This window comes from Centrocercus urophasianus, unplaced genomic scaffold, assembly GCF_019232065.1.
Source record: "Centrocercus urophasianus isolate 14NV4802_14NV808 unplaced genomic scaffold, USGS_Curo_1.0 seq_2, whole genome shotgun sequence".
In the NCBI taxonomy this organism is placed as follows: domain Eukaryota; kingdom Metazoa; phylum Chordata; class Aves; order Galliformes; family Phasianidae; genus Centrocercus; species Centrocercus urophasianus.
The window spans coordinates 16,503,942-16,526,389 of record NW_024884755.1 but is presented as its reverse complement, the minus strand read 5'-3'; the positions used below and the strand labels follow the sequence as shown (position 1 = coordinate 16,526,389).

Below are 22,448 nucleotides of genomic sequence, written 5' to 3'. Positions count from 1 at the left end.
CGGCGCCGCGCTCCCGGAAGCGGAAGTGATCCCCAGTACCTGGAAGCGGAAGGGCAGAGCAAAACGGCGGGAGATTCGGGTGTGCCGGGCGGTGGGAGCGGAGCCGGGGGTGCGGAGCGAGGCGGGCGGCACCCAGCCGGGACGGAACAGCGGGGCGGGCAAAGGGCTGCGCGCACGGGGGGGCACGGAAGGTGCTGGGGGTGTGAATGGGACACGGGACTCCAGGAGGCACGGGGGGGGCGGTGCGATTTTGGGGTACAGGGCTCTGGGCGTAGAGGATTCGGTGGGGTGTGGGCATGGGGAGGAATTTAGAGCATGGGGAGGGCATCAAGACATAGGGAGCAGCTGCATATGATGGGAGGTATGGTGCTCGGGGCGCTGCGGGTTTGGTGGGGTGTGGGGTTATGGGGGGCAAAGCAAGGCACAGGGGGCAGCTGAATATAGTGGGGCTTTGAATGGAGTTGGTATGGGAACGTTGGCTTAGTAGATTCATTGGGACATAGGAAAGGATCATGGCACAGGGGATGTGGGATGGTTCAGGGTATGGGTTTGAGGAGATGGGGGTCCCAGTATCACGCAGCAGCCTGAGGGCTCTTCCCATCCCATCCCCTTGCAGAGACAGCAGCTCTGCAGAGCCCACATTATGGTGCAGCTCATCATCTCCAGGTGAGTGAGGGCCTGGGCCTGCCACGCTCGGGTGCCCTGTGCCCGGTGGGCGACACCACTCCTCTCCCTGGCAGTGCTGGTGCAGGCAGCCTGGAGCGCTGGGTGCTGGTGGAGCTGCAGGGAGAGGTGGAGCCGCGTGGTGGCGGTGCGCTGCCTGGGAGTCTGCTGGGAGACCTGCACTACACACGGGAGGTGAGCAGCGCTCTGTGAGCCCTGGCTGTGGGGTGGCGATGCTCACAGGGCCGTCCTCACCCCACTTCTCCCACGCAGGGCATCCCCGTGCTCATCGTGGGTCACCACATCCTCTATGGGAAGGTGGTGCAGCTGGAGAAGCCCTTTGCTGTCCTGATGAAGCAGGCAGCCGACCCTGCAGGGACGCGCTACGCTGTTACCGCCCTCATCAAGACCAAGCTGCTCTTCAAAACGCGGCCCAAGCCCATCATCACCAACGTGCCCAAGAAGGTGTGAGGACACAGACCTGCTGCCACGGGAGCAATGCTTTTCCTTTGTGACGCTGCCGAGGACAGCTGGGGCATGAACGCAGCGCCCACCTTAGGCAAGGGGCATCCTGCAGGGCCAGGCTGTGCCCCTAATGGGGGCTGCACATGACATGCCACCAGCACTGCCTCAAGCACCAGAACTCAGCTCTGCAGCCATGCACATCGTGCTGCCAGCTCTGCCCATCCTCCTGCCTGTGCCAGGTATGGCTTGGGCACACTCTCAAGCTGGCTGCCTCCTCATGTTCCCTTCTAAAGTCACTCCTGCAGCCAGCAGAGCTGCAGACAGGGTCTATCACTTCTGTTTTAGCACCTTCCCCCCTCGAGTCTCCCCAGACTGGGAGCCCACGTGGAGTTGGGCAGGGAGAGCAGGGATGACACACCATGTTTTCTCTGTGCAAGTCTTTATTGTGTCAAATCCACCAGGATATAAAAAACAGACCTCTCAAAATATGAAAAAAATAGGAGTTAAAAAATAAATAGATTTACAAACAATCAGCAATAAAGTGTAAATACGAAAAGAGCTACAAAAGTCTCCTAAAAAATCCCATCTTAAATAAAAAGCCTGACTTGTACAAAGGTTTTAGCCCTGAAAAGAGGGCCCAGGGGAGATGGCCGTGGGTAAATACCCAGGGGGACACAGTGGGCAGGGAAAGGCTGGGAACTGGCTCTCCCCGCCCTCCTCTGCATGCCCAGACCTAAAACCCAGCGCCTCCCCGCTGTCTAGACGGATGCCAGGTTCCCTCCTCGCTTCCAGAGCTAGGGGGCAGAGGAGGGGCGGTGGAGAAAGCAGCTGGCAGGAAGCCGGGACGTGGTTGGCTTCTTTATGGTGCCGTGGGCTGGCCGGACCATCAGCAACCCGTGCTCCAGCTGACCCACGGCCCGGGTTTTTCTGCTTCTGCCCAGGCTGCGGGCACAAAAATGGGGTGCCAGTGCCCCCTCCACATGCTCTTTGGCAAAGCACAACAGAGGAGCTGCCCTCCTGGGGCAGCCAGATCCCCAGAATGGAGTTGGAGGGAGCTGTGGGTACATGCCCGCACATACACAGCCATGGGGATGGGGGTGGGTGGCTTTTGGGGACATTCAGAGCTCCATGGAGACAGAGCAGGGGATGCTGAGCCCCCGTGGGTGGGCCCAGCTGGCAGCACCAGCCAGCGGTGCCTGGCATTGGCACAGCACCTGAGCGACATGGTGCCAACGTTGGGATGAAATCCGATTTCTGTCCCTAAATCATGGCAGAGAGGGGGCTGAGCCTGCAGCCGGCTCCCGCCCATGCAGGGGCTGCACAGGGATGGTGGGGAAAAAATCCTGGGGCGCAGCAGCTCCAGCAGCATTGAGCATCACAGCTCAGCACCTGGCTGGACACGTGGGGTCCATCCTCCACAGTGCCACGGGGGGGACATCGGGGGTCCCAGGAAAGCACCAAAGGATGGGGCCCAGCAGGGCAGGGGGAGCCCAACCAGCGGAGCTCCCGCTGTGCCCTCGCACCAAGGCAGCGAAATGCTCAGCGTGGCACAAGGAAGGACCCTGCAGCACCAAGGCTGTGCCAAGCACAGTTCCAGACAGCCCCGGCGCGGCCGCTAGCACCCTCGGGGCTGAGTTTTACAGAAAACAACAACAACAAAAAATTAAAAATAATTAAAAAGGAAAAAAAGAAAACAACCGCAATTAAAAAAAAAAAAAAAAAAAAAAAAGCAAGACTTGATCACAAATGCTGACCTTGGGGTGCGCTCAGCGCTGCCGCACGCAGGGAGCAGCAGCCGGGTGGCCACCGGTGGGTCAGCGCCAACCGCGAGGGGACCCACGGCGTCCTCACACCTCAGCAAAGACCAACCCGCACTGCTCCTGCCGCTTCCCGCAGCGCCGCGCCACCATGGCCAAGTAGAGCGTCAGCAGGGCCACCCAGTAGCAGGCGTAGAGGACGGCACCCGAGACGAGGAAGGCAACCTCGGTGTCGCTGAGCAGGTCCTGGCTGTAGGCTGTGTAGGCCAGGCCGCCCAGCAGCACGGCCGCCCACACCGACACCGGCAGCAGCCCCACAAAGTTGACCACGATGGTGCGGCGGCCCGACGTGCCCCAGCCCGACTTGTTGATGGTGGCGATGGCAAACATCTTGGCGGGCAGCAGGCTGGACATGTAGAGCAGGGCGTAGAGGGAGACGAAGATCATCTCAGCGCTGCCACGCAGGAAGCAGGCGTAGGTGGCCTTGATGATGCCCACCAGCTGCACCGTCAGCAGGAAGAGGAGGATGTTCCAGATGCGCCCGCGGTAGAAGAGCTGGATGACGGTGGCGATGAGGAAGAAGGGGAAGAAGCCGGTCACCACCGACTCGTAGGTCATCCAGAGGTGGTGCTTGTGGAACCACAGCGCGTTGTAGAGCCACTCACGGAAGTAGGACTTGCTCCAGCGGGTCTGTTGGTTGAGCCAGCGCAGGTAGCGTGTCGGCGTCTCCGTCAGGCAGCGGGAGCGTGCCGTGTACTTGGTCTGGTAGCCCAGGCTGAGCACGCGGTTGGTGAGATGCCGGTCGTCCCCAAAGCTGCACTTGGTGCCCAGGAAGGTCTGGTGGTACCAGTCCTCCAGGAACTGCTGCAGCAGCGCGTTGCGGTACATGCCCAGTGGGCCGCTGATGCACTGCACGCAGCCGAAGTAGGACTGGCAGGCACGCTCCACATTGAAGGCCATCCAGTACCGCACGCTGCTCAGGAAGGAGATCCACGAGTCGTACTTGTTCAGGATCTGCAGAGGAGACGGGGTCAGTGCCACCAATGCAAGAGCGGCGCCCCGTGCGCCCCCTCTCTGTCCCACCACCGTACCTGGACATCGCCACCGACGCCACCGACACGGGGGTCGGCCTCCAGGATGCGGAGCATCTCGGCGGTGCAGGCGGGGTCCAGCACCGTGTCTGAGTCACACACCTGGGGGCAGAGGCAACGTCGAGCCCCGCTCCGCCGCCCACACGCACCCGGCAGACGGCCCAGCCCCAGCCGGGCAAGCCTGAGCCACGGCCGGCGAGACGAGGCAGAGCCCGCAGAGCAGCGGGCGGTGAGGGGAGCGGAGCGCTCCATGGTGCCGGACACCGCTGCCCCAGGACACCCAGTTCTGGTCAATGGCATCGCGGTGGGACACACCGGCTGACCCCAACCCACGCATGGGGGTCCGGGCCCCATGCGGTGCTGCACGGTGTCCCCCGGGTGACACCGGCACGCAGCGGGGGATGCACCAAGGAAGCGACACTGAGCTCTCCCACGCGGCGCCGCACCCCGTGAGTCCCCAGATCACCCCGCGGGCCCCCCCCCCCACCCGCCTGGACCCCACATCCACCTGGATGTAGTCCACGGAGTCTCCGAGCGCCCGGAAGGCCGTGTACATCACCTCGCGCTTCCCGCCCCACTTCTGCAGGATGCAGGAGTACGTGGTGCCGCGCACCAGAGCCTGCACGTGGGCCAGTCCTTCCTGCAGCCCAGCCTCTGTTTCGCCCTCGCCCCGTGCATGGAAGTTACTCCTCCAGACGTAGCTGCCCACGCGCTCGGAGCCCATCACATCGTGGAAGATGTCCAGCATGTAGGTGTCATCCGGGCCGTTGCCGTCCACCACCATCACCACTTTGAGGTCGGGGAAGGCGATGCGCTTGACAGAGTGCAGGCACTTCTTCAGGTAATCGGGATCCTCCTGGTAGGCGGCGATGCAGAGGGCCACGGAGCGGCCCAACCGCACCGGCTGTCCCTCAGCCCTCATGCGTCGGTGCTCCAGGAAAGCAAAAAGGCTCTGGATGAAGAGGTGCAGCCCCAGGATGGCCCCGTAGAGCCCAAAGGAGAGGTAATGCTTCTCCGTGTGGATGAACTGGTACCCGGTGACATAGGCGGCCAGGATGCCCCCCAGCACCGCCAGCGCGAAGAGGCTGGTCCCGACGACACGCAGCGCCGTGGAGAGGCTCACTGGCATCTGGGTGGGATGGGACAGTCAGGGCACGGCCACCACCCAGGGGGCAGCGCGATGCAGGCACAGTGACCGGGTGGTCTCCCAGCCCACGTGAACCTCATCCCCACGCAGACATCGCTTTTGGGATTTCCCCACCCGCAGCCCTGTGGGGCTGGGCTGGAGGACAGGGAAGGGCACGGGAACAACGGGCAGCGGGCTGACCCCGGGGGGCAGGGGCAGCCCCGGGACCCCTGGTCCCCGTACTGCGGGACCCGGCTCGGCCCCTCCCTGGTCCTCGACCCCAACTGCGGGACGGGGACTGCGCCGCGGGGCCGGGGGAGCCCGGGGCTGAGGGAGGGGGCGGGGGCGGGAAGCGCTTCCCCGGGGGCTCCGCAGCGCCCCGCCGCTCCCGGTCCTCCCCCGGCCCGCGGCCCCCGGTGCCGCTCCGCGCTGTGGGGGGGCCGCGGGCGGTCCTGCAGAGCCGCGGGGGCGGAGGAGCCCGGGGCTGGCACCGGCGGGGCTGGGGGGGGGGGAGGAAGGAGGAGGGGAGGGACCGTACCGGGACTCACCGTGCTGCTACCGGTGCGGGTACCGGTGCCGGTGGTGCCGCTCGCCCCGGCCGCCGCCGCCGCCGCTGTGCGCCCGGCCCGGCCCGCGCGGCCGCTTTATACCGCGGCGGGGCCGGCACCGCCCGCAGCCCGCGGGGTCTCCGCCCGGCACCGGGACCGGCACCCCCGGCACCAGCACCCCCGGCACCACCCCCGGCCCCGCCCGCAGCCCCCGGGACCCGCCCGGCACCGGCCCCGCACTGCGGGATGCACCGGGCGCCGGGTCCGTCCCCACCCGTCAGCCGGGGACAGCTGGGAAACCCGGGGACACGGATCTACCAGCCCCGTGCCATCCTCCAGGACCCTCCCCACCTCCCCGCGTCCCCTCCGTAGCCATCAGCCACCGCCTCCCGGGGACACACGGGGACACCTCGTGGCTGTCATTCTGTCCCTGTGCCCCCTCAAGAACGGGAGACCTGCGCCCATCACACGCGATGTCCCCGTGCCAGGCTGACGGCAAGGCACCGCCAGCCCCGGAATGGACCCCGCCGAGCCGCAGCCTTTCCTCTTTGGGCTCAGATCCCGCACTTTTGGGTTCCTCCCCGGCTGGGTGCAGGGCTCGGTGCCGCCCTCCAAGGGGACACTCCCTGGGCGGACCCCGGGGGTCCCCCGCGCACGGTGGGACGAACTGGGACCCCCGCACTGCTGTCGGGCTCCCACGTGGCGCCAAACGTTCGCATCTGTGTCCCTGCTGCTGGGGCACGGGGTGTCCCGGCACTGCAGGGAAGGGACGGGGACAGGAGGGTGCACACCGCGCCCCGCTGCAGGTGCCCAGCGCTGGGGTTACGCTGCGGCCCCGTTACCTTTCAGTGTGATCGCAGCTCCCGGGTGCTCTCCCCGCACGAGTGCTTCCCAAGGTATAAATAAAATTTCCTCCTCCTCCGGCACAGAAATCTCCTTGTTCGCAGCGGCAGAATTGCAGTCAGACGCCCAGGGAGCTGCATTAATACAGACTTCTCATTCAAACCCTTCCTCTGGCCGTCTGCTCCAGGCCCTGGCAAAGCACAGCCGGTACGGCTGCATCCCGGCGTGCGCCCGCAGCCCAACGCCGGCAGCGGCTGGCGGCGGTGACAGCGCAGAGGAGCGCCGGTCCGCCAACGAGGACAATGCGCTCCTGGCCACACACACACACAGCACGGCACGGCACAGCACGGCGCTGGTGGCTTTGCTGGGGGTGGGGATGCAGCCCGGTACCCCAACCTTGTGGGGCTGTGGTGCAGCAGCACTGTGCAGCCCTGGCTGGGGGTGGCTGAACACTGGTTTGCCACAGGGTGCCGGAGCCCCGGGTACCCTGCTGTGATCCTGCAGCCCCCTGCCCTGTTCACCCACTCTGCTCAGGATGCGCAGTGATGCCGCAGGGTTGGGATGTCCCCCTTGCTGGGATACCCCTGGGGGCTGCCCTGAAAGAGGGAGAGGGATGACCCCAGTGCTAGAATGCCCCCAAACAGTGGTTTACTGTGAGGGCCTGCAGCCCCCTGAGCACAGAGGAGCTCCGGTGCAGGTCCACAGCGCTGTCAAATAGGCAGAAGGGCTCCAGTGCTGGTGGGGTACAGGAGGTTGGCAATACCATCTCCATTTCCTTATTTTCTCCTGGGAAAATCACTCAAATACGGATAAAATTACATTTTGAATCTGATTTGGCTGCTGCTTCCAGACATATTTTCCCTTGGCCCATAAATGCCTCTTGATGCCCACAGGAACCCCAGGGACTTAAGGGCTGAACACCCCTGGCCATTCCAGGGTCCTGACACCCCAAATCCCCCAGTACCCAGGGGCTCTCCATGTGTCTCACAGCTCAGATGGCACCAGGGCACTGTGTGGCTCCCAGAAACAGACAACACACAGCAGAGGATTTCTCCTTTTAATCTCACCCCCCCACGCTGCCCCGGACAAGGGGCACTGGAGATGCTACGTGCCCCCAGCACCGCTGTGGTTACACCATGGCTGACACCTGCTGAAGGCAGCCCGGGGGCACAGCAAACACGTCTCCTCCAGGGAGCAAATTGACACAGCACCGGAGCAGGAAAAGTGGCTTTCTGGCTCCCGGCACCCGCTATGGCAGCACCACGATTTTCTTTTCCAGCACCTGAGGAGGGAAGAGGACGCTCCTCACGGCCGTGTCCAGCTCCTCCAGTGCCAGCTGGGCGTGCAGCACGGCCGCACCGTCGGGCTCAGCTGCCACCACGTGCTTCAGCAGGCGGTACAGGTCCCGCAGCACGTCCTGCAGCACCTGGGGAGAGCGGGCAGCAGTCAGAACCCGCCGGGGCCTCCTCAGCACCCGGGGTGAGCCCCAAACACAGTGCGTGGCGTGTCCCGGCAGGTGCCCCATCCACCTGGCCAGCAGGGGGACGTGGCCCCGCCGCACTGCTGATTCACAGCCCTCCCCTCCCGTGACTCAGTTTCCCCACACGCAGGCAGCACTGCATGATCTCCCCAAGCCCCTAGATCCTTGCGAGGCTGCGGGACACGGGTGCAAGCTGGGCAGCCCTGGCAGCAAACCCTGTGGACACAGCAGTTGAGGACAGCCACCAGACTGCAGCACCAAGCCCTGGGAGGGAGCAGCACCCTCAGCCCCTCCATAGGATGAGGCCCCGTGAGCAGCCCCAGTGACAGCATGGGGCACAGAGTCACTGCCTGCACAGGGACACAGCAGGAAGCAGAGCTGCTGGGGATTCCAATTGGGAACCAGCTGCTTCCTTCCTAGGAACTGAGTCCCAACACACTCATTGCTGGGAAGGAGGGAGGAAGGCAACGATGACCTTAGGAAACCTGGTCCTTTCCAGGTCAAAGTATCCATCACCAGGGCTCCAAGGGCAACTTCCCAGAGCTTCTCAGGATATTGTTTGTCATCATGGCCCCTCTGCCCCAGGAAGGAGGATGATGTGCTGGTTACTCTTCAGTGGTTGAGCACAAGGACATGGACACTGGCACCAAGCACCCATAGGCAGCACCTGGGAGAGGTTCTGAGGCAGTTGGTTTGCTGAGACAAGCAGACGTGGGCTCAGGAGGAGCCATGAGTGGAAGATGAAGCAAATCAAGACTGTGACACAAAAACATCACTGCGCCACACGCCTGTGTCCTTACTGCCCCCAACTTGGGTCCTGCAATCGGAGGGGCTATCAGACTCCCCAACCCACTCGTGCCCCATGGTGGACTGGCAGAATAATGCACCAGGGATGGTGTGCCCCCAAATGGCTGCACGCTGATCTTGAGCTGCTCTTGCCTCTCCCAGTGTGCTCCTCTGCTCGCTCCTTCTACAGGGAGGGCAAGAATGGAGGGAATAGATGAGAAGGGCCGTTTTGGTGCAAAGAAACAGAAACAATTGCAATTAGGACTTAGAAGGGCTTTGCCCAACTGGGCTCTTCCTGACACTGGCTGTGCTGGTGCTGAGAGCACTGTTTATAAGAGGATGAGTTGGTGCACCCAGCCCAGCCCTCTCCAGGCTGTTCCCACCAGGAACATGGTACACGCTGCTGCTCACACCAGAATCAGCAATAACGCAGGCAGAGAGCCTGCAGCTGTTCAGGTAATTATAGCTCAGTTAATTTTCTCCTAACTCACTGCAGCTGCTCCACACACTGCTGCCAGGAAACTGGGAGGCACTGTGGAGCAGGAGGGGGCCCTCAGGGTGAGCACAGCCACCACCAGCACGGGGACATGTTGAGGTGGTGCTGGATGCAACAGCCCCTAAGAGTAGGGGGGCATCCCCAGCTTGAGGGGAACTGCCTGGAACAGAAAGTTCCCCCACATGCACACCCAGCCCCGTCCCTGCTGCCCTCCTCGTCACTGGGGTGGGGGACACTCCCGAGGGGCACCATGCAGTGGGAAGGGACCCACCTCAGTTGCCTTCTTGCTGAGCCCCCGCAGCAGCAGCACCACCACATGCACAGCTGCTCTCCGCACCTCCGCCTCAGGGTCCGTCTTGGCGATGGCCGTCAAACAGGAGGACACCTGTGAGGATGGCACAGGGAGATCAGCACAAGCACACAGGGTGACCTGGTGGGGACAATGTGTGGCTCTGGTACTCGGCTTGTGGCCCAAGTCTGGTGGATGGGGATGGAAAAACCCTCCCAGCACCTCCATCCTTCAGCAACACTGCTCTGGATGCACTGCAGATCTGTCGCTGGGCAGCAGCATCACACTAAGAATTGGGGCAGTTTGTTCGGGGCTGGGACAGGCTCTGCTTATGGTCAGTGGCAGCAGATCAAAGCAGTGGTGAGCCACACACTCAGGATGGGATTTCATCATCAGTAATGAAGCACAGAGACTTTTCCTGAGCCCAGAAGAGGATGCAGCCCTGCGTTCTTCTCCTTCCAGCTGCAGAGCTGCAGGCAAGCCGTCTGCCTCACTGCAACAGTGCAGAGCACTGAAACAGGGGGCTGGACTTCTGCAGTAAAAATCAAAACTGCTGCAAGTCCTGCAGAGCGTCTGGCATTATGAGTGCCAGGGTGAGCAGTCCAGCTGATGCTGGCACTGTGCTGGCTGTCAGCTGTCACCCTGAGCGTGGCAGCAGGTGAGGAGGCAGCGCCGGTCCCTCTGCAAAGCTCGCCCACGTCAGAGGGCACCGAGCCCAGCAGGACTGCAGCGTGCTCCCAGGTGACACGCAGTGTCCTTAAAAGCCCGCACGGAAACCCTGCTGCCCAGGGGCTGTGCTGCCCTCAAAGCACTGAGCCCCACTGCCTGCAGGGCACTGAGCACTGCCTCTGCCAGGGGCCGAGTGTAGTGCAGACATCTCTGAGAGCTTTAAGAAAAAGCAGAGTTGAAAGAACCTCATCAAACAGCCAGTGACAGGAGGGAGAATTAGCAGAGTGAGTGCGTTCCTGAAATAGCTGCATGTGTGGTGCATTGGCATCTCATCAGATGCTGTCATTACCCAACTGATGCGCGAGCAGCAAGAGGGAACCCAGGGAAAAAAGCCAGAGCTCAGTGCCGGTGCTTTGCCTGCCCTCCAGCCCTGTGCTCTGGCTCTGCTGCTGAGCCCTCATGGCAGCTGCTGGGCACGGGGGCGCAGCTCTCAAGACACACAGATGCAGACTGGCTCCACTCGAGCCCTGCAGCACACCTCACCCCATGGCACCTCTCCTAGCAAGGGCTGGGAGCCGCTGCCATCGCACTCCTGTGGGCACAGAGCTCTCCCCATCAGTAGTGAGGAATAATGAGGCTTCATTAAAGGGGAGGAGGTGCCTCTGGCAGGTACAAAGCATGCCTTGAGGACTGTAGTGAGATGGCTATGGGAGGAGCAGAAACTGCTGTGTTTCCTTGGGGCTGTCTATCATTTCCCATCACAAGGGACATTTTAAGCTATTTATAAAGCTTTCAGTGCTAGAATTTCCCAAGCGTTTGCTTCAGAATGAATGACTTTCACACTCTAATAGCAGCAAACATCATTCACTTCCTCTCCCACAGTAAGCAGTGAACAAAACCGTGCTGCCGTGCCCCCAGCAATGACCCTGCCAGCAGCTGACAAACCACCCTCATTAACATCCCCCAGCAGGATGCCCCTAGGGCTGACAGGGCTTCAGTGCTGCCCCCAGCCTCCGTCCCCACTAGACCTCAGGCTGCACCCAGCACAGCCCCTGCCTAGATGGAGCATCTCTGTCCCAAGACAGTGGGAAGAGGGAAATGACAGAGGCTGCTGGAGAGGGAGCTGATACCTCGTGGATGACAGAGCCCAGCTGGAAGCCGAGTCTCTGGCACAGCTCCCCCAGGTTGGAGAGGCTGCTGGCACGCAGCGTGCTGTCCGGGTTCCGCGCTCCCCGCAGGAAGGCGTGGATCAGGGGCTCCCGGTGCTTGATGACCAAATCCCCTGCAAGAGAGAGCAGAACTGTGGGTCATGGCAATGCCAGATGGTGCAGTGTTCAGACCGCAAGGAGATGCAAGAGCCCCATCCTGCACTAGAGCTCGCTCCCAGCACCGCTCAGAGCAGCGCCAGCCCCTTGGCTCCCAGGGCAGCAGCTCTGCATTGCACAGAACGGGTGGATGCAACATCCAGAGCAATGCTTCTGCCCAGCAGAATCGTGCTCAGGGCACGCTGCAGACAAACCCCTAATGGTGACCTACTGTGCTGCTAGGGACTCACAGATCATTGTCTGGGGCTGCTCAGGGCATCACAAACTCCCTCAGTCTGCTGTTGAGCCTTTCAAATAGGTGACATGCTACAAATAAACAAAAATGGAGTGTGAAGGCCCAAATTCTCACATCATTCAGTGTGCAGAGCCCACACCCAATTAGCACATGCAGACACCGGGAGGTGTGAGCCAGCTAATTAGGAACACCGAGCGTGCAGCCAGTGATCTGCATGCACAATTTCCCAGTGCAGAAAGATGCTTGGAACAGCAGCCCGACATGCTCCCAAATGCGAGGGCACCTTCCTGCAAGAGCAGTTCCCATTGAGCAGGGACTGCTTTGATAAGGATTAACCCGAGGTGGTATTTGGGATAAATGAGAAAGCAATGCTCTGCACAAGGGCATAACCTATGCTTATGGCTACGCTGCCTTGATGCCCCCAGTCCTTGGGAGCCATCAACACCACGCAGGCACCACTCCAGTAGCACAGCAGACAGCAGCAGACAGGGATGGGGACAGAGGGACGTATGGCGGTCCCCAGGCACAAGGCAGCAGGAAAGCTCTGAATCATCATCCTGCCAGAAAGCAAAGCACTTCTGGAAACACCAGATAAATTCTCCATCTCAAACACTTGAAGCTTTGCAACAAAAACAACTCGGTGCAATTTGTTCTATAAATACACAGGCGTGCCAGGACACAGCGCAGCCCACAGCAAAGGCGCCGATGCAGGGAGGAGAGCCCCGCAGTGCCGCACCGGCCGCCCGCCGCCAGCGCTTCAGGCTGTGCCACGGCCCGTGCCCACGCTCAGTGCCCAAGAGGAGGCTGCTCGGGGCCGTGCTGGCACTGCTAGGCCCTGGCACAAAGGGCTGGGGCTGTGCTGGGGACAGCAATGCAGAAGTGCTCCTGCACTGGCCGTGCCAAGGCTCAGCCTTGCCACACGCACACCCCAAGCGCACCCCTCGCCCTGCCCTCCCCGGGGGGCCTTGGCTGTGGGCTGTGCGGCCCTCTGTCCGATCCTCCTCGCACCTCCACACCCGAGATCCTGGCTGGGATCCTGGCTGAGCTCTCCGTACCTGCAAGCATAGCTCCCGCCCTGCTGGTAGGTGAGGAGGCATCTTTAAAGGATAAAGTATCTTTGAAGGATCCAAACGAGCTATGAGTGGAATAAAACCCTGACACACTGCAGCACAATTATGTTATTATCTTAAAAGAAAAGGCCCTTTGCCAATTGCTGCTCATGCCTAGAGCCAAGAGATGGCTCCGTAGCGAGGAGGAAGGATGGAGGAGCTGCTGGCAGCAATGAGACAACCCAGGAGTTGTGATACTTTCTGCTCTATCAGCCCTCCCCTGCACTGTGCAGATGTACACAGATGTTTCCCCATCTGGCACAGCTGCTGGCTTAATGCATGGCTAAGCTCAGTGCACCTTGAGCACAACCAAAGCCAGGAGGCATTGGGCTGGAAGTGCAGGTTGCTGTCACTCAGAGAGCACAGCAGCACATGCCCCGTCCAGCTCCACCATCACATTTCAAACCCACACCACCTCAGCACATGGCAACAGTTCCTCACATGGGAAGATTTCTCTTCCTTTTTTATTGCAGCAGGACTCCAGGGCATACAGTCACTGTTCTGCCTGAACAAGCCACTGCTGTCCCGTGCAGCCATGCTGGGCAAGGCAGTGTGCACCACGCTGTCTGCTTTGAGAATGGAAGCCAGTAGGGGATACCTGAGGTGGGGGAGCAGAGCAGGGAGGGCTCAGGGCACAGCACAGAGATTTGTTGTGGTCTCAGAGTCCTGGAGAGGAGCATTTCCTCACGGTGTGACCGTTACGGATAACAACAGATTGGACTGATCAGCATGGAGGCTGGGCAGGTTGTGCCTTGCCCCTACGTTCCCAGGAAGAAAGGTGGCACAGAGCTGCCACCATGCTGGCAGATACCAGTGGAAATGGTGTGAGGACTGGCTGCCAAGCTGGGAGCTGGCTGTGGCCCCAGTGTTGGCTACACTCCTCTCCAGCATGAGCAGGATCAGACCTTGACAGGAAGGCATGTGGGACCAGGAGAGCTCAACTCATCCCCTGTAGGACAGGGCTGTCGGCAGCCCCACAGCAGCAGGGACAGCAGCTTCCTCCTTCCCTTCGTGCCCTGGGAACACCAACAGCCTGCTCTCATCAGCCTTGTCTCCACCAGAGAAGCACAAGGCGTTTTAGGACATGTCCCAACAACAGCTGCCAGGAAGGCCTCATCCAGCTTTCATCCTTCAGCCCTACATGTCCAGGCGCTTCCCAGCGTCCTCCGATCCCGGCGTCGGCTGCTGAGGGTGAGGGGGAACGGCTGTGGGATCTGCACCCCCGCTCCTGCCCTTGGGGTTCAGCTGGGAAGCTCCCAGTGCCGGGGCAGGATCCCAGCTCCTGTCAGGCCATGTCCCCCAGGCAGGGCGAAGTCTGGGAGGCCCCAGGGACTGGCTCCATCTGCCCCATACGCGGGCGGATGGGGTTTTCCAAAGAATCCCAGGCCTTTGTGCAACACACCAAAGCCTTGGACTTATTTTCCCAGTGGTGCTCCCCAGATTGCTCCTCTGCCCCCATTACTGCATGGGTCCCTCCATCCTCACCACGCCCACAGCGGGTTCAGCCCCATTTGCTAATACCCTCCATGGTCCTGAGTGATACCACACACAGCAAGAACCCATAGTCTGACACGGCCTGGGCTTTATCTCGCCTTTATCTTCAAAATGCCCCAGTCCAACCCTGCACCCACTTCTAGACAACAAAAAGCTCCATGTCCTTTAGGTGGGGGAAGCACAGGAGAGCAGCACCCGGCAGCACCCTGCAAGAGCTCTGCAATGTCCCAGTGGGAGAAGAGAGCAGCCAAGGACTCACCCAGCGCCCGAGTGACACGCATCAGCACCTCGCCCAGCTTCATCCTGGTCACAGCAGCTGTGCTGTCCTCTGTGCCCTGGACAGGATGCCCATAGCGGGCCAGCAGGATGGGCAGCATCTGCTCTGGGTACTCACTGGACAGCAAGGCAGCACCTGGAAGTCAAAGGGATTGGGAAAGATGGTCCAGGGTTGAGCAGGAAGATGGCATGCATAAGGGTGGTACTGTACTCTGCACGCGTGGCCAGGTACCCGCGATGTGTGCTGGTCTCCTGCCTCCACTGCAACAGGAATGGCTAATGCAGGCTGGTAGCCACAGCTGACCGAGCAGAACCCTGGCAGCAGCTCCCACTATGGCTCTGCATAACGGTGAGCACCAACTCATGCTGCCATCAGGCCCAGCCCTGTGGCCAGGCCAGTAACAGAGCTCCTCAGCAGGCAGGAAGGAGGAAAAAAAGCAGGATTTCACTCTCAAAAAGGCACAGACCCAAAATCCATTATAGGTGAGACAGCAATGGCCAGGGAAGGGGTGAAGCGTTCCAAAAAAGGCAGGAAGCCAAGCAGTGCCTGTGTGCTGTGTGAGCCCAGGTGACAGCCTGCTCCTCAGGGATGCCACTCCTGGGCAGAGGCAGCAGCTGCACTGGGGCTGCACAATGCTCCAGATGATAAAACCAAACTGATGGGGCCGTGTTGGAGGGAACCAGTGTGGGACAGGCCCTACTGCCCCTCTGGCTCCCAAGATGTGCTTTGGAAGATGTGAAGGACATCGTGGCACATCTCAGGCTCCTTGCAGGAATCCCTCCTGCATAACTAGGGGAACGACCCCCTGGTCTCTCACTGCTTGCTCAGCGTTGCTGCGTTTTGGCCTGCAGGTATGCCCAGGCTGAACATGAATTCTGCACAGATGAACACGTTGTACCCTGCCAGCTCAGCAAAGCGTATCACGTTTGCACAAAGCCAAACCACCAAGAGTCTAGCGTGGAATGAGCTGGATGCCAAACTGAAAGATACATAACAGTTGGCAGCAGGTGTCCACTAATTACTGCTGGTTAATATTCATTGACCCAGTGTCTACATAACAAGCCAGACATCACTGGCTGCAAGACAGTGCCACAGCAAACACCGGGCTGGGCATGCTTCTGGGCACCACTTGGCTGTGACTCCTGGAGCCCAGTCTGGCCTCTGCCCTCTCCTCCTGTGCAGCCCAGAGGCTGGCTTTGTGCAGAGCTCCTCCAGTACTGAGGCTCCTGCATGCAGGCACTTTTATGGCCACGGCACTGGGATGGGGAAAGGCAGCTGCTCTCCAGGGAAACACGAATGGCAGAATTTGGCTGTGCCAAAAACTGAGTCAGAGCGAGGGCTAAGAGCGAGCCCAGATCCAGCTCTCCTGCCCTCCAGGAACCTTCACCTCCAACCCAGTTCCCCAGTTATCACAAAGCACTCAGCACAAGTTACCACCCACAAGCCCAGGCACATCCAGAGGGGCAGCGACCTCTCCTCCAGCATCAACCACGCGTGCACCCAGTGCCGTGGTTCCCATCTGAGCCGCTGCAGCAGCCAGCTCCCAGCAGCAGCACTGTGTGCCCAGAGCCGAGCCCTGCAGGCACAGCGGGAGCCCTGAGCAGCACTGGTGCCTCTCCTGCTGCCCTCTGGCCCCACGTGTGGCACAGCGAGGCACAGCACAGCACAGCACGGTGCAGGTGCCAGCACAGCACGCAGTGTGAGTCACCACCACAGGGAACTGCGTCAGGGTTAATCACAGCCATAGCCAGGCTGTGAAACACAGAGGCAGCTGCACACCATATATTAATCACTTAGGGAATATTTCAGCCTTCATTTCTATTTCACCTGCAGGGCAAGGACAAACCCATTGCACTCAAGACCATACAGGCATGGAGAGGAAAGTATATTGATAAGATCGCTTTCCAACTAGGTTTGAAGGTTACCTACAAGCGCAGCGGAGACGCAGGGGCAGTGCACCCTCTTCCTGTCTCCAGCTCCCTTAGCCTCAGTGAGCTGCCTGCCCACCAGCTCTGCCTGCCTCCAGGGGAAACCCGGCCCTGCAAACAGTTTCCTCTCCCATTTCAGCCATGCCAAGCTTGTAGTTTGCTTCACAGGGGTCTCCCAAGGCTCTGGTTACATTCATGGAACAACTTCTCTTCAAATTACCTCTGCTACTTCACATACACACAAGAGACAGCAATTTGAAATGGTAGCCCGTTGCACAGACACCTAAACCATGTCTGGGTTTGGAAGCTCCTGCATGCAAATCACTGCAGTCAGCCTGGTGCCACCGCATCAGAACAGCAGGACAGGGAATAGCTGAACGATGAGCAGGCCAAGCCCCAAGGGTCTGCAGGAAAAGCAGCAGGGCTGGGGCCCAGCAGAAGGGAAGCCCCAGGCATGCAGAGCTGGGCTGTGTCCTTCCAGCTTCCTTCTCCAAGCCTCTGCTACCATGCAGCTTAGGCTCTAAAAGAGCCGCAGTGCAATGCCAGCACCAAGTATTCCCAGCCCCCAGTTCCTGCCTGCATAGATTAGGTGCCAGAAGCACAGACCCAGTGCACGGACAGTGCTCAGCTCCTGCTTGTCCTCAGCTGGAGGACACCCCGAGCAGTAAAACAGTGCAGGGCACCCTCACCTCTGCACTTACAGCTCCACTGAGGACGCACACTTGTGGTCTGTGCACATTAGCAGTTAAACCAGGCAGTAAATTAACTAATTACCCATTGAAGAAGCACAAGGAGAGCTCCAACTAGACAAGGCCAAGGAGACGGCACTCACCAGCTTCAGGAAATAGGAGCCGAGCCCAAGCTCCAGCTGTCCCACTCCTAGTGACACTGCAGGTCCCTGGGAACATGTGGCACAGGGGGCATTGCTCCTAAGCTCCCAGCCCAGCCGTGCAGCACTGCCATACAGACCACGGCTGTTGCAGCAGGTCAGCTAAACACGCAGGAGCATCACTGCTGCCTGCTCAGGGCACGGCACTTAGAGGGGCATAGCAGCACCACCTGCTACTGGTCTTGAGGCTGCAGGCATGAAAAGAGGTGGCTTTGTCTCCTGGCATCACGACCTTGGCAGGGAAACAGGAGGAAGGAAGCAGGGGCTGGCACAGACAGGTTGGCATTTGCTTCCCCCACATCCGTTCAACCTCCCCTACAACCAGGTGTCTTCCAGGGAACGGCTCCCAAGCAGGTTAGAAATCTCAGGAGTGGTTACTTCAGTCTTTGTCACCGTTCCCCTCGGCAGGCCTATTTCCACAGCACCAAGATAGAGGAGGGCTATGGCTGGAGCACCACAGCTCACTCACTGCTTCCCCGCCCCTTCACGGTGGGAAACTTCAGCCTTCTGCTGCCGGAAGAGCTCAGCCACAGTCTCAGCGGGGTGAGACTGAAGCCACAACACCTCCAAAGGCCACATTCCCCCGGCTCCAAAAACTCATCTGTTGGTGATGTTGGTGACGCTCCCACCACCAAGACAACCCAGCTCAGAAAAGCCATGGCAAGGGGCTGTAGCAGGCTCAAAGCCCTGAGTGCAGCACAGTGCCGCCGCTTGGCTTGGCTCCTACGCAGCCCTCCTTGGTGCTACCACCCCCAAGCCCCTCGGTGGGCTCTTCTCCAGCCTGTGCCCTTGTAGCAGCGCCCAGGGACCCTGCACAGCCCAACCACTCTACCACACAAAGCACAGTACCACGTACAGATGTGGCACTGCCACTTGCACACAGTGTGTCACTCCCTACTGCTACACAGCTGCCCTCCCCCAGGTCATGAGTTGCTCACCTTGAATGGCAGAAAGGTACACAAAGGAGTCCTCATGCTGCAGGTTTTCTAGGAAAACCTGTAAAAATCAAGGAACAGATTTGTTACCAGCAGTCTGGAGCCCTGCGGCACTGGCACTGACACGAGGTGGGCACTGACACGAGGTGGGCACTGCCAGATGTTCTGCCCCACAAGCTTCACCACCCACCCCATGATTTGGTCACAGGGGATGGTAATGGTGTGCAGATCCTGTACCTGGAGGATTTTCTCTTGAATCTGGAGTGCCTCTGGGTCCCGCTGCATTATCAGGCTGGAAAGACTGCGCAGGGCAGCTGCCCGGACAGGAACTTGGGGGTCATAGGCTGACAGAAGCAGCTCATGGAGCTGAGCTGGGGCCGAGCTCTCAGCACTTGGAGCTGCAGCAGGACCCACAGCAGAAGGCTCCGCATGCACAGTCTGCTCTTCACTCTCCCTGGGAGCTGAGGGGTGGCCGCAGCTGTGGCCGTGCTGTGGCAGTGCCCCAGCAGCCCCTGGGCTTTGGCAGGGGGCTGTGCAGGCTTCTGTCCTGCCTGGCCCCAGCTTTTTCCTCAGCACACTCTCTGCTGCAGTGTCAACCGTCTCAGTGGAGAAGGCACCATGAGTGCAGATGGTGATGCGTAGGTCTGCAGCCAGCTCCTGGATGACGGGGTCAGGATGAGTGCAGGACACCTCTTCCAGCAAGGGCACCAGTCGCTTCAGGACAGCAAAGTCACTTGATTTCAGCTGCAGGGAAGGGAGAAGCAGCATTGGCACCATTGCAACAAGGGGCTCATGCTGGCACGGGGCTGCTCCCTTGTGACACTAACGAGGGGTGAGCTGCGGGCAGGAGATGTACTCTGGGGTTAAATCTGTCGTGAGACTTTGGCAGGGGGAACTGTATGGTGCTGATGGCCTCTTGGCAGCCCTGCAGAAGAACGGGGCTGCTGAACATTGAGGGCTGCCCCATCCCAAGTTCTGGTCACTGGAGCATCACATCTCATGGCTGGATCTGTTGCACTGCCCTAGCTAGATGAGCCTGCAAAGTGAAATCCCAGGTTAGCAGCAAACGTATCGATTGCAGCACCCTCCCTCTCTGCTACCACCTCAATAGGCTCATTGTACAGAGCTCCAACAATGCAGACTTCACTGTTGGGAAATAAAACACTCTGTGCACTACAAAGTAACATGGTAGCTTTCTGGGTTGAGAACGAACAGCATGTCATGGGAGAAGGTGAGAAAGCAGCAGGCATTGCAGGAGCTCCCAAGGACACCTCCTTGTCCCTGCACCAAGCAGCATCCCAAACGCTGGGAGCCACAAGCACCCCACAAAGATAGGTGCTTGGCCCTGATGCTAAGCCCAGGGCTGGCACAGCATCAGATCCAGGCACTGATCACTCTGCTCATCCTACAGCACTCTTGCTGCCCTGCCAGATCCCCAGAAGGAAGCGGCACGCAGGTGGTTGGAACGTGCCAGGCAGCCCGGCGGGGTTTGCTGGCACAGCACACAGCCCTGGGGGCTGGGGAGAAGTTCCTGCCCTAACCTGGATTTAGGATTTAATTGCTAGATCCCAGGAGGAAAAGCTGGGCTGCTAAGGCCTGAAAAGCAAAGCTTTACCGGAGGTTTCAGGGGAGCATTTGGATGATTGTGTAAAGACAAAAAAAAAAAGCAACAAAAAAAAAAAAACACACCCACTTGGCCATTCAAAAACAAACAGCTTTGCAGCCACTCCTGCTGCTTCCAGCACCAGCTGCCCTGGGAAACCTTTTTCATTCAATTTGCTGGCCAAGTTAAGTTGCTTCCATTAAGAAGAGAGAGCAGGGCCTGGCCTGGGAGGGGGCCCATTAAAGCTTCTCCAGGACCACCAGCGAGGTGGGGGCTGCCTGGACCAGGACCAGCTCCAGGCTTTGCATTTCTGCAGCCAGACCAATTGAGTACGGGGCTGCTGGAGGGGCCACAAAAGCCTCAGGCAAACCCTGCAGCCCCACGCTGAGCACCCAATTTAGTCCCAGGGCTGCACATGAAAATGCAACGCTAGGGGCCAGGCAAAGGCAAGGCCCCAGGCCAGCACCCGATGGGTGGCTTTGCACCTCCTTTTCCTGCACATCAATTGCCACAATATGCTCGTTAATTACATGAGAACTGCCGTTTGCTCTTGCTCTAATTGAAGGACACTGCTTGTTCTTCCCTTGTTTGTGAACATGCCATCCTTTTTAATTAAATGTCCCTTTTTCCAATTCTAGGAATGTTGCTAATAAGACAATAAATCATCTTCTTCCATTAATGTCTGAATTTTCCTTTGGGCAAGCCCAGGGATAAAGCAGCTGACTGTTCAGTGAAGTAAACATGACGACTTCGCAGTGCTAATGAACATTACCACTCTGCAGTGCTGTTTGACTGACACTGTGAAACTCACAGCTTTGACAGAGGATTTTCCAGAATGATGCAGCCCACATGCAGAAGTTCACTGTGCACAGACAGAGCACACAGATGCGTAGGGATACAAAAGATGATAACGTAAGGAGACTGTGATGGCGGGGCTCTAACAGAACATTCTAGGAAGCAGATTTCGGATGATCAATGAATTAACCAACATTTTATGACCAATGAGCATAGATCTGCAGAGCTTTTCTGTGCCTCTTTTTGCACTGAAACAGCACGATGTCCGGGACCCTGCAGCCAGTGGCACGCGAAGACAGGCCTCATCCTCCAAGCACACAGAGCCTGCAGGCACACCCGCAGGGCTCACGAGGTTCCATCCCCCCAGCCTTGCTGGAAGCACACAACCTTTTGTTTGTCTGCTTTCTCATAAGGAACACACGGCATTGTAAAGAGAGCTTGGTTAAATGAATAAAGCAAATAGTAGGAAGTGGCTCGTGAATGCCAGCAAGACCCAAAGCAGCACACGCGTGTGCAGGCAGGCCGGTGCTTCCGAAAGAGATAACAAGGACCATAAAGAGTGTGGCAAGGATCCCAGGGCTCACGCCAGCTGCGCTCTGAGTGACCTGCTGGGAAGGGACCCTTGGCTGTGCTCCCAGGAAACAGACGATGCGTGTACATGAACACACCAGTATTCAGGAAACCCAAACCTAACCCAGTGTGTGTCACCTCCATCAGTACCAAATTGTGCCTGAACCCAGGGCTTGCCCCACATCCGCTCACCTGCATGGCTCCGCTGAGCATGGCAGCCACCAGCCCCATGGCCATGCTCAGGGTCTGTGCCTCCACTGCTGTGCCGTGGCCCCGGGCCAGGCTGATGCACGCCCGCTGAAGTGTGACAGCCACAAACTCCTCCACCTGCCAACGGATGGGAGAACGGTTAGGAAGGAAGGAGGTGGCCCCAGCAGTTCCACTGCTGCTTCCTCAGCTCCAGCAAGGAGCTGCTGTAATGCCAGCCCCACCAGGGAGCCCTGGAGATCTGTGGGACGGCCAGAGTCTAGGTGAAGTCTATCTGCACCAGGAATGCAGCATGCTGGGGCTCTGCTGGTGGATGTGTTTGAGTTCCTAAACCATTGCCATTCCCCAAACCCAGACTGCAGCACAGCCCTGCCTCTCGCCCTCTAAACCAGCAGATGAAATTCACAGGGAGCAGCACCACAGCAGCCAGGCTGGGAGCTCTTCTCCTCTCCCTACACAGCCCTCCCTTGAAGGGAGGAAACCAGCATTTGTGAAACATGAGACCTAAAATCCAACGCTACCATCCATTTCCTGAGCCATAGCAAACAAAGCTGAAGCAGAAAGGTGCTGACAGCCTAGCCCATAAACAGTTCACAGCAGACTGGCTGCCACAGGGCTGGATGCCTCTGTCCAAACTGGGAAAACAAGGCTGTGGAGGATGCTGGGGAGCAAAACAAGGCTAACAGGGAGCAAAGGGGATAGAGACAAGTAGGAGGAAACATGAGAGGCCCCTACAAGATCGTGCTAGAGAAAAGTTTGAGTTCTGCAGACTGCAAACAGCAACCCCAATTTGTTGGCCTAAAGGGGTGGGGGGGGGGGGGGGGGGACAGACACGTGTTCCTTTGTCCAAACTGGGAAAACAAGGCTG

At 59.4% G+C, this 22,448-nt stretch overlaps 3 protein-coding genes across 3 annotated transcripts in view; 1 reads left to right on the top strand and 2 right to left on the bottom strand.

Annotated features, from left to right (window-relative positions):
* Nucleotides 1–63: 63 nt before the first annotated feature.
* Nucleotides 64–1,713, top strand: CHTF8 (chromosome transmission fidelity factor 8). Its single transcript, XM_042821614.1, has 4 exons — nt 64–109; nt 617–666; nt 741–858; nt 937–1,713. The coding sequence occupies exons 2-4, from the start codon at nt 644–646 to the stop codon at nt 1,132–1,134; spliced, it is 339 nt and encodes a 112-aa protein (XP_042677548.1). The 5' UTR covers nt 64–109; nt 617–643; the 3' UTR covers nt 1,135–1,713.
* Nucleotides 1,714–2,975: 1,262 nt separating this feature from the next.
* On the bottom strand, nt 2,976–5,120 carry HAS3 (hyaluronan synthase 3). Its single transcript, XM_042821620.1, has 3 exons — nt 4,485–5,120; nt 3,977–4,078; nt 2,976–3,899 (listed from the first exon to the last, which is right to left on the bottom strand). The coding sequence occupies exons 1-3, from the start codon at nt 5,103–5,105 to the stop codon at nt 2,976–2,978; spliced, it is 1,647 nt and encodes a 548-aa protein (XP_042677554.1). The 5' UTR covers nt 5,106–5,120.
* A 2,415-nt stretch (nt 5,121–7,535) lies between these two features.
* TANGO6 (transport and golgi organization 6 homolog) overlaps nt 7,536–22,448 on the bottom strand; it is a 27,027-nt gene continuing 12,114 nt past the window's right edge. Inside the window, 7 exon segments of the mRNA XM_042821464.1 lie at nt 7,536–7,919; nt 9,527–9,640; nt 11,344–11,495; nt 14,636–14,788; nt 18,409–18,466; nt 18,643–19,149; nt 21,566–21,700. Of these exon segments, the coding sequence (XP_042677398.1) occupies nt 7,743–7,919; nt 9,527–9,640; nt 11,344–11,495; nt 14,636–14,788; nt 18,409–18,466; nt 18,643–19,149; nt 21,566–21,700 (1,296 nt within the window). The 3' untranslated portion in view covers nt 7,536–7,742.